We start from the raw sequence: 14713 nt of genomic DNA on the forward strand, positions 1-14713 counted from the left end.
CCTCACCCACCTCCTCTCTCTGATATCCCCAACGCGGCTACAACAACATAAAGGAAACCGAGACAGATGCACAAAGAGAAACAAAGTCAGATGGTGAAAGACACAAATAAGGACAGGCAGAGAGAGAGAGAGAGACACAGGTGGATTGGATGTTTTTGTGGTCTACATTTAAATACAAGGAGACCAGCCCAGCAGTGCAGTTGCTCCACATCACAACCTTCATCTTCAGAGACTTCTTCAGCCTGCAATGAGCTTACCGAGAAAAACAAGCCTCCATCACAGCCCTAGCTGGGAATGTGACATTTCCTCAAGGCTCCGTGAAATCCAGAGATAGAGATAGATGTCCTTGGCATCAGGCTAGCTAAGTGATCAAAGGAACCGTGCTTAAGGCTCTGTGTGCCTTTCTTGAGCTGGGTATTAGTGGTCTGCAGGTGGAGGTTGGGTTCACATCCTGCTCTTAACACATTTCTTCCAGGCCCTTGGACTGGGTGTTTAAAATGAATTAACTAATGGTGAATTCACGGCAGGCAAAGAATTCCTCCCTTTGTTATCCTGCAGGGCTCACTTTGTTTCTTAAAGCTGGGATGCCTCCCTGCCCCTCCACAGCCTCCTCTCCAGCACATCACAATCATCAAGTAGTCCTCATGCCTCCCAGAAATTCATTTCCCATACTGCCCTGCAATGCAAACTACACTTCCCATAACGCTCTGCCATGCACACTGCTTTCCCCATAATGCTCCACCACAAACACTACATTTCTGATCAGGCCCAGGCCCAGAGACTACAGCTCCCGCAATGCCTTGCGATGCAAAACGCTGTTTCACGGCAAGGGAGACTACACTTCCCATAGTTCTCTGCAACACAGACTGCCCTTCGGAGTTTGCTCTGCAACAAAGAGTGCGTGTCTTTATGCCTTGCAGTGGAGACTGCATTTCCCACAGTGCATCTGTGATGGAAACACAAAAGGCAACTGGGATGCAGGTTCTGCTACCCCCGGTACATCAGAGAAGCATCTCTGGTTGGCTGGGGCTGCTCCCCAATTACCCCTGGGTGCTTGGGCACTGGGCCCTCTCGGTATGAATCCAGGTAAGTGCTGGGAAGGGGATTGATGGTAGGTGCAATGAACAGACAGCTCAGGGAAGGCAGCCAAGGAACCTTGATGTAGGTCAATACAGCAGTTGAGCATTTTGCAGCCTGACCCCTAAGAAGCTGCTTAGAGAGCACGGTGCCCTGTTTGGTGCTGGACTGCAGGACCCCTGTATTTGCCAGCTGAAATAATTCAAGAACCAGTCAGCCCCCCCAAATCATGAGACTGCTTTCAACTAATGAGACTTTAAATAATAAACACATTATTATTATTATTATTATTATTATTATTATTTTATTATTAATAATAATAATTATTATTTTATTATAGTTTATTATATGCCTTCTGGGTTTTGAGACTCAAGAACCAAGTTTTCAAGCTTTTCTCTTTAACCTTGAGGCTAGAAATGTACTTTTTTTAAAAGAAAAAAAATTAAAGCTGAGATTCTTCCATAATCATCTGACTCTGGGCACTGGGGCTTTGAGGAAAACACTAAACATCATGAGACTGGAGATAAAAACCAGATGTTGGCATCACTGCAACAGTCACCCAGCTCCTTAGCTGAGCCAAGATTTTGCAAAGTGACTTAATGATTTTCAGTGTCCATCTTAACGGGGCCGGATTTTCAAAAAGTGCTGAGAACTTATCCTCTGAAAAATCAGGGCTTCTTTATGGTGTGTCAGGTTAATCATCCAAAATTCAGCAGCTGCTTTGGACAATCTTGGCCCGGTAGCTCCATTGACGTTAGTGGAGCAGTGCCAATGTGCACCAGCTAAGGAGTTGGTTCTACAGGCTCCTAATACAAATCCAGAACTGGGAATGGGAAGGAGCAGAAGAGCCTAGAAAGTAGACCTTCCCCCACAGCTCACGCTTCTCAGCTGGCATTGTGAGAGCTCCTCTCCTGTTTCAGCTTTAGCTATCGGTTCTCTACAGCCGCCCATCACCGTAGTGTCTGATCATCTTCCACTTAAAATTCTGTGCAGGAGCAAAGTCCCTAGTGGACTCCTTAGACTCTCTGGCACCTTCTGAGGGTCAGAACTATGCTTGTGGATAGGAGTGAAACTCATTTTAGGACATAAGAAGGGCCATACTGGGACAGACCAAAGGTCCATCTAGCTCAGTATCCTGCCTTCCGACAGTGGCCAATGCCAGGTGCTTCAGAGGGAATGAACAGAACAGGTAATCATCAAGTGATCCATCCCTATCACCCATTCCCAGCTTCTGGCAAACAGAGGCTAGGGACACCATCCCTGCCCATCCTGGCTAATAGCCATTTGATGGACCTATCCTCCATGAATTTACCTACTTCTTTTTTGAACCCTGTTATAATCTTAGCCTTCACAACATCCTCTGGCAAAGAGTTCCACAAGTTGACTGTGTGTTGTGTGAAGAAATACTTCCTTTTATTTCAAACCACTTTGTAGCATCCTGAGGACCACACCACTAAAGCTGGCTAGAGAACAGAATTTTGGTTCTGTGAAATTTTGAGTGTTCAGGAAACGTTTTGGCCAAAATTGGGACAAAAAGCCAAAACAGTTAAAATTGTCGTGAAACTGAAGTCCTGCGATATTTTACTTCAGAAACATTGAAATGTTTCCGCAGTGAGAATGGTGTTTCCTAAATATGCTCCTCTGCTCCAGGGCAGGCTGCCTTGGAACAAGGACCCTAGAAACCTGCCTCATTTCGGTTGAAAGTTTCAATAGAATCTGGACATTCCCGCAGAACATTTCAATTCTGTCAAAATATTTCCTGGTGAGAAAACGGTTCCATTGGAAAATTTTCTGCCAGCTCTAGCCGGCGACCCAGTACTTTGGGTATAATGATGATGAACCCCTAAATGTACCTTACATTTGGCATCTCTGTGGTAAGACTAGTTTGCTGGCATTGTTCTTAGAGGTGACCAGATAGCAAGTGTGAAAAATCAGGACAGGGTGAGGGGGTAATAGGCGCCTATATAAGACACAGTACTGAATATCGGGACTGTCCCTATAAAATTGGGACAGGTGGTCACCCTAATTGTTTTCCTTTTCCTGGAACCTTTCTGCTATTGATTTACTTAGTAATAGCGAGGTTAATTAATCATTGGAGCAATTTGCCAACAATCGCGGTGGATTATCTGTCTCTGACAATTTTTAAATCAAGATTGGATGCTTTTCTAAAAGATACGCTCTAGTACAAACAGAAATTATTCTGGGGAAGTTCCCTGGCCTGGGTTCTCTGGCCAGGAGGTCAGACTAGATGATCACAATGGTTTCTTATAGCCTTAGACTCTGCATTATTTGTATTACATAGGATCTAAAGGCAGCAGCTGAGATCTGGGTGCACTACAAACACACAGTGAGACTCAATCCCTGCCCCAAAGACCTTATAGTCTAAATAGACATGATAGGAAGGGGGGGGGAAGGACTATTATTCCCATTTAACAGATGGGAACTGAGGCTGGCATTTTCAAAGGTTACCTAAGGGAGTTATTAAAATTAATCAAGAAGTTATTCCTGAAATACAATGAAAATTGGATGTCTATTTCACATAGGCGCCTTTAAACATCCCAGCCTAAGTGAACTGTCCAAGGTCATACAGGGAAGTCTGTAGCAGAGCTGGGGAATGAAACCAGGTGTCCTGCGGCCCTGCCCCTTTCCTTAACCTCAAGACCATCAGCCTTCCTCGCACTGTGACCTTGTGTTGTCATTTACACGCGTGTAAAGTGTGTGAAATAAGCAACCCTTTCCAAAAAGATTTCAAGGTCAGAAGGATCATTCTGATCCTCTAGCCCAGTGGTTCTCAACCTTTTTGGGCTCAGGAGCCATTTGTCAATGTTTGTGGCCTGTCGCGACCCAGTAAATAGTCTGGGGGTGGAGGCTTGGGGGTGGGTTCAGTTGGATCCTGCACCCTGGGGGGGTTCGGTCCTGCCCGGCGCTCGCCCCACAGTGGCAGCTCCTGCAACTCCCATGCTGTGGGGCTGGTTGGGCTTGGCTCTCCACTCCGGGCACTGTGACTTCTGGGGTAGCAGCGCTGCTCAGGTTTGGCCCCAGCCCCTGACTGGACCCAATCTGTGTGAGTGGAGCTGTGCCCTGGCTCATGGGGTTGCAGGGGCACTCACTCAGGACCCAGGCTCCCGTCGCCATGACAGCTGGGCCAAACCTGAGTGGCACTGAGAGGTTGCAGTGCCTGGAGCGGGGAGGCGAGCCCAGCAAGCCCTGTGGGACAGGAGCCGCAGGAGCTGCCATGCGACCCTTTGAAACATTCTGGAGCCTAGGCGCCAACTTCTAGTTTTCCCTGGGGGTGCTCCACCCTTTGCCCTGAGGCCCTGCCCCCACTCCACCCCTTTCCCCGAAGGCCCCGCACTCGCCTCTTCCTGCCCCTCTCTGCCCCCCTCCCGAGACCCCACCCCCACTCCACACCTTACGCCAAGGCCCCGCCCTCACTCCACCTCTTCCTGCCCTTGCTCTGCCCCCTCCCCTGAGGCCCTGCCCTTCTTCCGCCTCTTCCTGCCCCAGCTGCACCCCCTCCCCGAGTCCCCACCTGCCCGTCGCTGGCTGCTCTCCGCCCTCCCGCAAGCCTCCAAACAGCTGTTTTGCAGCTGCACCAGCACCCACTTTTTTTTTCCGCAGGTGCTCCAGCCCCGGAGCACCCACAGAGTCGGCGCCTATGTTCTGGAGACCCAATTTTGGGTCCCGACCCACGGGTGGAGAAATGCAGATGTAGTCTGACCACCCGAATAGCACAGGCCGCTTAATTCCGCTCCATAATTCCTGTAAGGGGTCCAATAGCTTGAGGCTATGCCGAGATCCGGGCGTTTTTAGGGATTCGGCGTCTGCTTCTGCACCTTATCGAGTTTCCCCAACCCCCGGTGCTGAGGTTTCCTTTCTTCCTAGCCCAGAGAACGACTCGCCTTCAGATTCTCTCTTTTTATCCCAGCAGCTGACGGGCTCGAGCATGAGAACGAAGAGACGAATCCCTGGCAGGGAGGTCCGGAGCATGCGGAACCACGCAGGGCGTTCTCGGGAAGATCCAAAGGGATTGCTTCTCAGGGGGGGAAAACTGGGGAGAGTCGGCGCAGGTCAGGGAGGCAGCACCCAGCAAAGCAAGAGGATAAACCTGCCTGCCATCAGCGAGCTCTCAAGGGACCCCAAGACAGCAACGCGGTCGCCGCCGAGAAACCCTATAAATGCAGCGTGTGCGGCAGGAGCTTCTCTCAGAGCTCCAACCTCCTGACTCACCAGAGGCTGCACACGGGCGAGAGACCCTATAAATGCACCAGCTGCGGGAAAAGCTTCAACACTAGCTCAGCCCTCATCGTGCACCGCCGGACCCACACCGGGGAGAAATCCTACCGCTGCCCCGACTGCGGGCGGAGCTTCAGCGAGGGCTCGGTGCTGATCAAGCACTGGCGGACCCACACGGGTGAGAAGCCCTACAAGTGCTCCCACTGTGGGAAAGGCTTCAGCCAGAGCTCCAACCTGCACGCCCACCAGCGGGTCCACACTGGGGAGCGGCCCTACCACTGCGCCGACTGCGGGAAACACTTCAGCACCAGCTCCAACCTCAGCGCCCACCAGCGGGTCCACACCGGGGAGCGACCCTACAAATGCCCCGAGTGCGGGCGGAGCTTCAGCCAGCAATCCAACCTGATCTCCCACCAGAGGACCCACCTTGAGGAGAAATCCCACCTATGCTCTGACTGCGGAGAAGGCTTCAGCACCAACGCCCAGCTCCTGACCCATCGGAGGAGCCACGCGGGTGACAGGCCTTATAAATGTCCTGACTGCGAGAAAAGCTTCCCCAGCCGCTCCGCCCTGATCACCCATCAGAGGACCCACACGGGAGAGAAACCCTACGAATGTCCCGATTGCCAGCGGGGCTTCACCCGGCGCTCGGACCTCAATAAGCACCGCCGGGTCCACACAGGGGAGAGACCCTTTAGGTGTGCCAGCTGTGGGAAAAGCTTCAGCCAGAGCTCCCACCTCATTACCCATAAGAGACTCCATGAGGAGGCAAAGCCCTATAAAAGCAGCGTGAGCACCACGCCGACAGTCCTCCAGGAACACGATCCCGGTAAAGATACCCAGAGCCGGGGAAGCGTCGGCCAGAGCTCGGCAGAGACCAGCGATGGGGAATCCCATCTAGTGGGGAAGCCCCATCAATGCCCCGACTGCGGGGAAAGGTTCGACGCCAGCTCCAAGCTCAATGTGCATCGGCGAACGCACCCAGAGGAGAAGTCTCGTCCACGTGCTAACGCCGTGCAAAGGTTGAGTGGCTCCAATCACAATGCACGAGAGGGAGCTGAGCCAGAGGAGGAAGCTGATCTGGGGAAAAGATTGAAGGCGAGCCCATCACCCCCCAATACACATCCCAAAACCCCGCTGGAGGAAGAGTTCTCTCCATGCATTAGCACTGAGCAAAGTCCCCAACCCACCAGCTCCAACGTCAGTGCACGTCAGAGAGCCCACTCAGAGGGGGAATCCTTTCCATGCACTGGTACGGAGCAGAGCCCAGTGCCGGCTGCCCGCCAGGCAGAGCCAAGGGGCCGCAAGGCGCGCTCTGATCCGAGCTCGGCCCCTCCGCACCGTCCAGCGGCAAAGCCCTTCAGGTGCTCCGAATGCGGGAAGAGCTTCAGCCAGAGCTCCAACCTGATCAAACACCAGCGGACCCACACGGGGGAGCGCCCCTACACCTGCGCCATCTGCAAGCGGAATTTCAACACCAGCTCGACGCTGATCGTACACCGCCGGACCCACACCGGGGAAAAATCCTACCGGTGCCCCGACTGCGGGCGCAGCTTCCGGGACAGCTCGGTGCTGATCAAACACCAGAGGATCCACACGGGAGAGAAACCCTACAAATGCTCCCACTGCGGGAAGGGCTTTGCCCAGAGCTCCAATCTTCACGCCCACCAGAGGACACACACCGGGGAGCGGCCCTACCACTGCCCCGACTGCGGGCGGGGCTTCAGTCAGCGCTCCAACCTCATCACCCACCAGAGGACCCACACGGAGGAGAAATCCTACCTCTGTCCCAACTGCGGGGTTGGCTTCGGTTCCCGCCCGGCCCTGGCAGCCCATCAAAGGGCCCACGCGGAGGGCAGGCCCCACCAATGCTCCGACTGCCAGAGGAGCTTCACCCGGCGCTCGGACCTCGTTAAGCACTGGCGGACCCACACGGGAGAGAGACCCTACCTGTGCCCCCAGTGCGGGAGAAGCTTCAGCCAGAGCTCCCACCTGGTGGTCCATCAACGATCGCATCTGCCGGAGAAGCCTTACAAATGCACCGACTGTGGGAAAAGCTTCAGCACCAGTTCTCACCTCCTTGCCCACCAAGGGACCCACACGGCGTAGCCACCTGGCACTGGTGTGGTCCTAGAAATGTCAGGCTGGACTGGGCCTCGAGAGGACATCCAGTCCAGCCCCACCAGCGGAGGCAGGACCAAATACACCTAGCCCATCCCTGACAGGTGTTTGTCCAACCTGGTCTTAAAAACCTCCAGTTGGTGAGGGTCCCTCAATCTCCGTAGGTCGCCGGTTCCAGAGCCGACCTCCCCTTAAGTGTTAGAAAGTTTTTCCACATATCTGGTCTAAATCTTCCTTGCTCCAGATCAAGCCAATTACTTCCACTGTGACAAATAATACTGTTGCCTTCCTATAAATCACTTTTCACCTGTAGAGCTCAAAGCACTTCCCAATTTCTAATCTATATATCCTCACAGCACCCCTGAGATGTAGGGAAGCACTATTATCCCCCGTTTTACAGATGGGGGACTGAGACGCAGAGAAGCTAGGTGGCTAACTCGAGGTCAAACAGGAAACCTGTGGCCCAGCAGGGAGGTGAAACTGACTCGCCCATGTCCTAAGCCAGAGCCTTTACCATTGGACCATCCTTGCCCTCAGGTAGCTGAAATCATAGGCGCCGACTTTCTAATGTGCCGGGGGGTGCTCGCCCCTGCTCCGCCCCAGGCCCCGCCCCCACTCCACTCCTTACCCCAAGGCCCCATCCCCACCGTACCTGTTCCAGCCCCCTCCCCTGAGCACACCTTGCCCTCGCTCCTCCCCGTCCCCCCAGTGCCTCCTGCATGCCGGGGAACAGCTGATCCACGGCGGGCTGGAGATGCTGGGAGGGAGGGGGAGGCACTGATAGGGGGGAGCTCCCATCACTTTTTTTCCTGTGGGTGCTCCAGCCCTAGAGCACCCACAGAGTTGGCGCCTATGGCTCAAAGAGGGGAGGAACGGGGCACTGGGGGAGATCTGGATTCTCCCTGTGTGACCTTGAGCAAGGTACTTAGGGACCATCCACACTGTCATTGTAATTCCCAGTTTGGGTAGTTGTACACACCCTCGCTTTGATCAAGCTAGTGTGCTCAAAATAACAGCGATGCTGCCTCAGCATGAGCTAGCAGCTGGAGTACAGTCCCATCCGAGACCCTAGCTATGTACTCAGGTGGCTAGCCAGTCCTGCCCCCCTCCCCCCCATCCCATGGCAGCTACACTAGGAGTGGCGGAAGGTTCCTAAAGGGGGGGGCATTGGCGCTTGAACCACGGCCCCACCCTCATGCCGCCCCTTCCCCTGAGACTCCGCCCCACCTCACCTCTTCCCTCCATGACCCCGCCCCCTGCTCACTCCTCTCTGCCCTCTTTCCCCCGCCCCCGTCATTCACCCTTATGGCCAGTAAAAAGTGATAGGGCCATGGCCCCCTGGTTCCCCTGCATTCCGGTGCCCCTGAGCTACCCCACTGTTTTTAGCATGCTAGCTCGATCAAAGGGAGCACATGTACATCTACCCACGCTGGAAATTGCAGCTCCAGCTTTAATAGAAACGCGTCCTTAAGGCTACATTTTTCAAAGTGCCTGAAGATTGAAGTCAATGGGAGTTAAGTCCCTTATGCAGGTGTGGTGCCTTTGAACATCCCGTTGAATGCCTCCCTGCATCTTTACAGGTTTCAGAGGGGTAGCCGTGTTAGTCTGTATCAGCAAAAAGAACAAGGAGTCCTTGTGGCACCTTAGAGACTAACAAATTTATTTGGGCATAAGCTTTTGCGGGCTAGAACCCACTTCACCAGTGCCACAAGGACTCCTCGTTGTTTTTCCTGCATCTTTAGGCACTGAAACACCTTTGAAAATCTAGCCCCTTGTGCCTCAGTTCCCAATCTGTACAATGGGGATAGGAGCACCCATCCTACACAGTGCACTAAAGATTGCGAGGTCTTTGGATACTAGGCGAAGGGGGGCCCGATAAGTACCCTTAGAATACATTATTGTGCCATGAATGTAGAGACCTTTGTCATGCTTGAAATTGTGTTGACAGCTAGTCACTGGTTGGCATTTTCTGAGCAGAAAATATTTCGTTAATGGTGGGACCTGGGGTGCCTGGGGCAGCCCTCACTGAAAATGCCAAGATCAGGGCAGGCTGCAAAAGGAGAACAGATTCTCCCAAAACTGGTGATTAACAATGAAGTTAGACTCCCCAACCAGTCACAAACTCTGCTCCTGATCCCCCACATTGGTTGTTGAGAAAAAGAACTCACACAGCCCCCTTCATTGCATTCCAGTTCTCTGGCTCCCAATCAGCACCTAGATCCAGTTATTTGAAACTCTGCTCACTATAGAAAATGTTCTTCTGACCCCAAAGGGTCAGTCACATTGCCAGGTCAGTATTAGTTTGGATCTTATCCAAAATACCATGCTGCCAGCCAATCGTTTAGCGTCTAAAACTAAAGGTTTATTATAAGGAAAAAGAAAGAACAAGAGGAGAGTTGTTAAATGGTAAAGCAATCAGATACATACAGAGACTTCAAAGTCCATATACCAGATTCTTAGCAGTATTGGTAAGTTTGCTGGCTTGAGAGTCCCTCTGGAACACATCCACAGCTTGGATGGGTCATTCAGTCCTTTGTTCAGGGCTTCAGTTTGTAGAAAAGTTACTCCAGAGGTAAGAAGCAGGAATGAAGACAAAATGGAGATGATGCACTTCCTTTTATATTCTTTTGCCATGTGGCTTGTACTTCCTGTGTCCCAAACACAAGCTTCACAGCACATGCCATGGAAAAGCCATAGAGGTCCCTTCCAAAGGCATGCTTCTACATGTCTTGCTGACTCATACAGTGTAGTCCCTGGTTTCTTTCAATGGGTTCATTGTACAGCTGATGACCCTGGATAGCCATCGAACAGGCAGTGCTGATGCCAATCAGTCTGGGGGTGTCAGCCAGAAACACAGCACAAGTTGGAAATAAAGATATACTTACACATCTATAACTCACAATGCAAAAGTGATACAAACATCTAAAGAAGATTATCATACTTGGCAAAGTATAACATTTTCGCAGATACCTCACACGGCATATCTGGTCAGATTCCTTGCAATTTTATAATATTGGTATCAACACTATCATATAAAGTGTCCCCCATATTCCATACAGCGTCACAAATGGAAAATCTCGTTTCATCAAAACAAACAAAATAGGGTTCCTCTGGGAAACTGGGCATTTCCCCCTGGGAAATCCCCAAGCGGGGGAAAGCTAGTGGGAATCTACTTTCCAACTTGAATTCCATCTGGAAAAAGTTGGGAAACAGAAAATGTGAGAAAATAGGATTCTCTTACTCTCCCTCTCTTTTTCTAATAGTCCCATGGGAAAACTGGAATTTCCCACTGGGAAAACTTCCCAAAGGATATATGCCCCTGAAAATTCCTCTGAGAACTCAATACAGGGGTAGTTGTGTGGAATTCTATGGCCTATATAAAGCAGGAGATCAAACTAGATGATCAAATGGTCCCTTCTAGCCTTAAAATCTAGTAAAGAAATTCCCTTTTTCCAACCAGGTCTAGTAACTTCACTGCTAGCTAGGCCTGGCTAATGGATGTGGCCCTTTAGCCCAAGCAGAAGGTGCTTATGCTTTTGGATAGAGGTCAGGGGGTTCAGTCCTCACAGATGGTCAAATTCCCTACAAAGTGTTAAAAATTCCAATCTCCATGTCCGCCATTGCTGCTCAGAAAACCTGCCGGAACCGAACTTGAGACTTCTGGAGCTAAAAGCATGAATTGGTACAGCCTGATCTAAAGGAGAAAAGGAGGCTGCATTTGATAGTCAAGTTTTATTTATAAAAGTTTTAATAAACAATTAATAGCTGTTAGAAGCATGTTACAGACGTGATTAGTATGTGCTATAGGTGCATCAGTTGAAGGTTATAAGCATGTCCGTAGGAGTCAGTATCGATGGTTATAAGCAATCTATTGATCTGTCGACCTGTCTAAATGCGGAGGAGGGGGTCGCATACTTCTTTGCTTCTGTAGGCTGAATTTATTGCACATACCAGAGACCTCTTGCATCCCTCCAGTCCACCCTCCTTTCCCCTCTATTTCAGCGACTCCCTGTAACTTCCCCCCCTTTCCTGGTTAGTTTTCGTTCTGTCCGGGAGATGAGTCATTCGGGGTAGCAACATGTTAAACTCTGTTGGGAGGAGGAGCAGGGATGTTGTTATGCTGGAAGGTGTTAGGGGGTGCAATCAACCTGTTGTTTGATCTACAGACATTTACAGAGGTGCTTGAAGCTGTGGCTAGGCGAATCAGATGGAAGGGGCTCCCCGTGCCCTCTACTTTTCCCCTTCTTGTTTTCTGTTTTTGTTCCCCCAGAATCAATCGGATTGTGACCACTGACGTCTAGAACATTCCCATATATGTTGGAATTGATCAGATGCGGTGTTCCGACATTACCACATTATGAAAGATAAACGGAGAAATGTAGTAGAGTGTCAGGCTTTTGAACTCCCAGCCAACAATTGAGTGACCATTTCTTGAAATGCTCTGTTAATCCTTTATTAACCTGTAATAAATGTCACCGTAATAAAAAGTGTGAGCAGGCAATCTCCATTTCCTCCAAGGCTATAGTGGACTCAAAACTTCTATATCCTGCCTAGCCAATAGAGGTGGACAGAGAACCACTCTTTGTGAGTGAGGGGTACAATTGCGTGAGAGCCAGTCTCAATTTCTAAGAATATTTCTTACTGTAACCCTTCTGCCAAGTGGAGTCAGCAGCAACCACGACTGGGTTCTATACCTAGGGGTTCCTTTCCATCGATCCAACACACAACCGGCTCGAGCTCCCACCCCCAATAACCTAGGACAATTGCACACCACCCCGGCCACCTCCAAGAAGCAACACTTCCCTCCTCGCAAGCACAGAGTCTGAGCGTAGAAAAGAAACTTTTCATAAAAGGAGGGAAGTCACCCGGCATTAATTAGGGAAAACGCCGCAATCAGGATTCATAAACATAAAACCATGGGCAAAACACCCACCCCAGAGCACGTTGGGCAGTGTCCTTTTGCCTCAAGTTCTTAAGTGCATCAACCAAAGGTTCCTTTAATGTGCCGCTCCCATCTCCTTCCACCACACCCCACTCACGGTTGTTGTCCTTAGTCAGTGAAGATCCAAAGTTCAGAGGTCATCTTCAGGAGCTCACCTGCCAACAGGGGTGGGGGGGCACCTTGCTTTGAAATCTGATCTTTTGTGTGCTATACTATACAGATTTCATGGGGGAGACCAGTGTTTCTCAAACTGGTCCTGATTCAAAAGGGAGTTGCAGGGGGGTCACAAGGTTATTTTAAGGGGGTCACAGTATTGCCACCCTTACTTCTGCGCTGCCTTCAGAGCTGGGCAGCCAGAGAGCAGTGGCTGTTGGCCAGGCACCCAGCTCTGAAGGCAGCACCCTGCCAGCACCAGTGCAGAAGAAGGGTGGCAATACCATACCATACCATGCCATCTTTACTTCTGTGCTGTTGCTGGTGACAGCTCTACCTTCAGAGCAGGATTCCCGGCCAGCAGCCGCCATTCTCGAGCTGCCCAGCACTGAAGGCAGTGCCCCGCCAGCAGCAGCGCAAAAGTAAGGGTAGCAGCACCACAACCCCCCTTACAATAACCTTGCAACAACCCCACAACTCCTTTTTGGGTCAGGACCCCTACAATTACACCACCATGAAATTTCATATTTAAATAGCTGAAATCATGAAATGTACTATTTTTAAAATCCTATGACCATGAAATTGACCAAAATGGACCATGAATTTGGTAGGGCTCTAGTTATCAATGGTTTCATCTCTGTTGGTGTGTAACAAGACTCCCAGTTGAATCTTAATCAGTTTTGTTATTACATAGTGGAAAAATGAAGGGAAGAATGGGACCAGTACCTGCCCTTTCAATTCCAATGGTGTTGGGTTTGGCACCCATGTCCCCTGCCTAGTGAGTGCTGTATAGTTGAGGGTGAGGTCCTTAACCAGGGTACGCCAAGCATAGTTCTGCTGCCCTTGATTCACACAACAAGGATAACAACCCTTTAGTGCCCCTGCCCCCAGTAACAAAGTGACTTGTGATCCAACACCAGCCAAAAGTGATCATTCAGGCAAAGCAGTCCCATCATGCTGAGCACCTAGGCTGGGTGGGTGTGCCCATGCAAACAAGGTCAGCTCGTGAAATCCTCTTCCCCAGCTCAGCACTAGTTGTCAAGAGAGAGCTCATTCAGACCCTGCTCAGGTTACCAATAATTATTCCCAAATGGCTGGATTTTCAAAATTGCTCAGCACCCAACTTCTTCCATTTAGGCACCAATAGGAAGTATGAAGTTATTCAAAAGTTCCCAGCAGCCAACAAAGAAAGGACTTTTTTGTTGTTGTTGAACTTTCTGTATTGTTTGGTAAAAGGGACTTGACAAATGAAATTCTTGTTTGTCTCCAAGTTTCCTCTGTGGTGTGTAAGATATTCTATTCATTTGGGTTCTTATACTGACCCATCACCATGGTCTCCTGGCCTGAGAATCTCCTCATTTCTCAATCTATGGGAAGCCAGGTGTCCCATGTTCATAAAATCATCAGTGTAGGATTTTAGACCACTCCATCGTATCAGAATAAGACACCAGATAAAGGAATTTGGTTTTTTGGTTCATCAATGACTCTGTTTGCCTTGGTTGCCAGCCATTAAAAGGTTGTTGGGTCTTCCATTGTCTCTCCAGCTCCCTAAAAGTGGGGGTGCCACCAGCGCCCAAACCATGTCCCTGCCCTCCCATGCCGCCCCTTCCCCAGATGCCTCGCCACCTGCATGCTTCTCTCCACCCCCTCTCCCCAATCGCTCGCCCTTACGGCCCCATAAAAAGTGGGACCCGCCCACTTTTAAAAGTGATGGGACCAGGCCCCTCCCCGCAGTCTATATGGTTTCATAAAAACATGATAATAAGTGAATATAATGTAACTGGGATAGTTTTAGAAAAATATGGTAATAAGTGAATATAACGTAACTGGGATATGCTTCATGCAAAAGGTCTCTTGTAAGGTATTATTACAAAGCTTATAATCTACTGAGTATGATCATCCGATTTGTATAAATGTACCACTCTTGTATCTAAAACTAGAAATATAAAACATAACTCTGAGGGCCTATTGTAATTATGTAAAGTGTGGGCCATTAATGATGGTTTGGAATCTTGATGACTCCCATTAACCAGGACCATTGTCTGCAGATGGCTGTGTTTACCTGTTAGTCTTCCTGTATATGTGTGTGCTGGCAAGTGGGCAATGAAGTCTTGCAGTGACATGTGATCATGTCACCTGAACTGGAATCCATCTTTAACCTGGTGCTTTTCCAGTGAGGGGGGG

General features: G+C 50.3%; 1 protein-coding gene across 1 annotated transcript; it reads left to right on the forward strand.

Moving 5' to 3' along the window:
- Positions 1 to 1076: 1076 nt before the first annotated feature.
- On the forward strand, positions 1077 to 7461 carry LOC115271337 (zinc finger protein 271-like). Its single transcript, XM_029913171.1, has 2 exons — positions 1077 to 1086; positions 5006 to 7461. Exons 1-2 carry the CDS (start codon positions 1077 to 1079, stop codon positions 7420 to 7422), a joined length of 2427 nt encoding a protein of 808 aa, XP_029769031.1. The 3' UTR covers positions 7423 to 7461.
- The last annotated feature ends 7252 nt before the right edge of the window (positions 7462 to 14713 follow it).

The sequence above is a fragment of the Terrapene carolina genome, unplaced genomic scaffold, assembly GCF_002925995.2.
Source record: "Terrapene carolina triunguis isolate 2854851 unplaced genomic scaffold, T_m_triunguis-2.0 Scaffold502, whole genome shotgun sequence".
NCBI classification, from domain to species: Eukaryota; Metazoa; Chordata; order Testudines; family Emydidae; genus Terrapene; species Terrapene triunguis.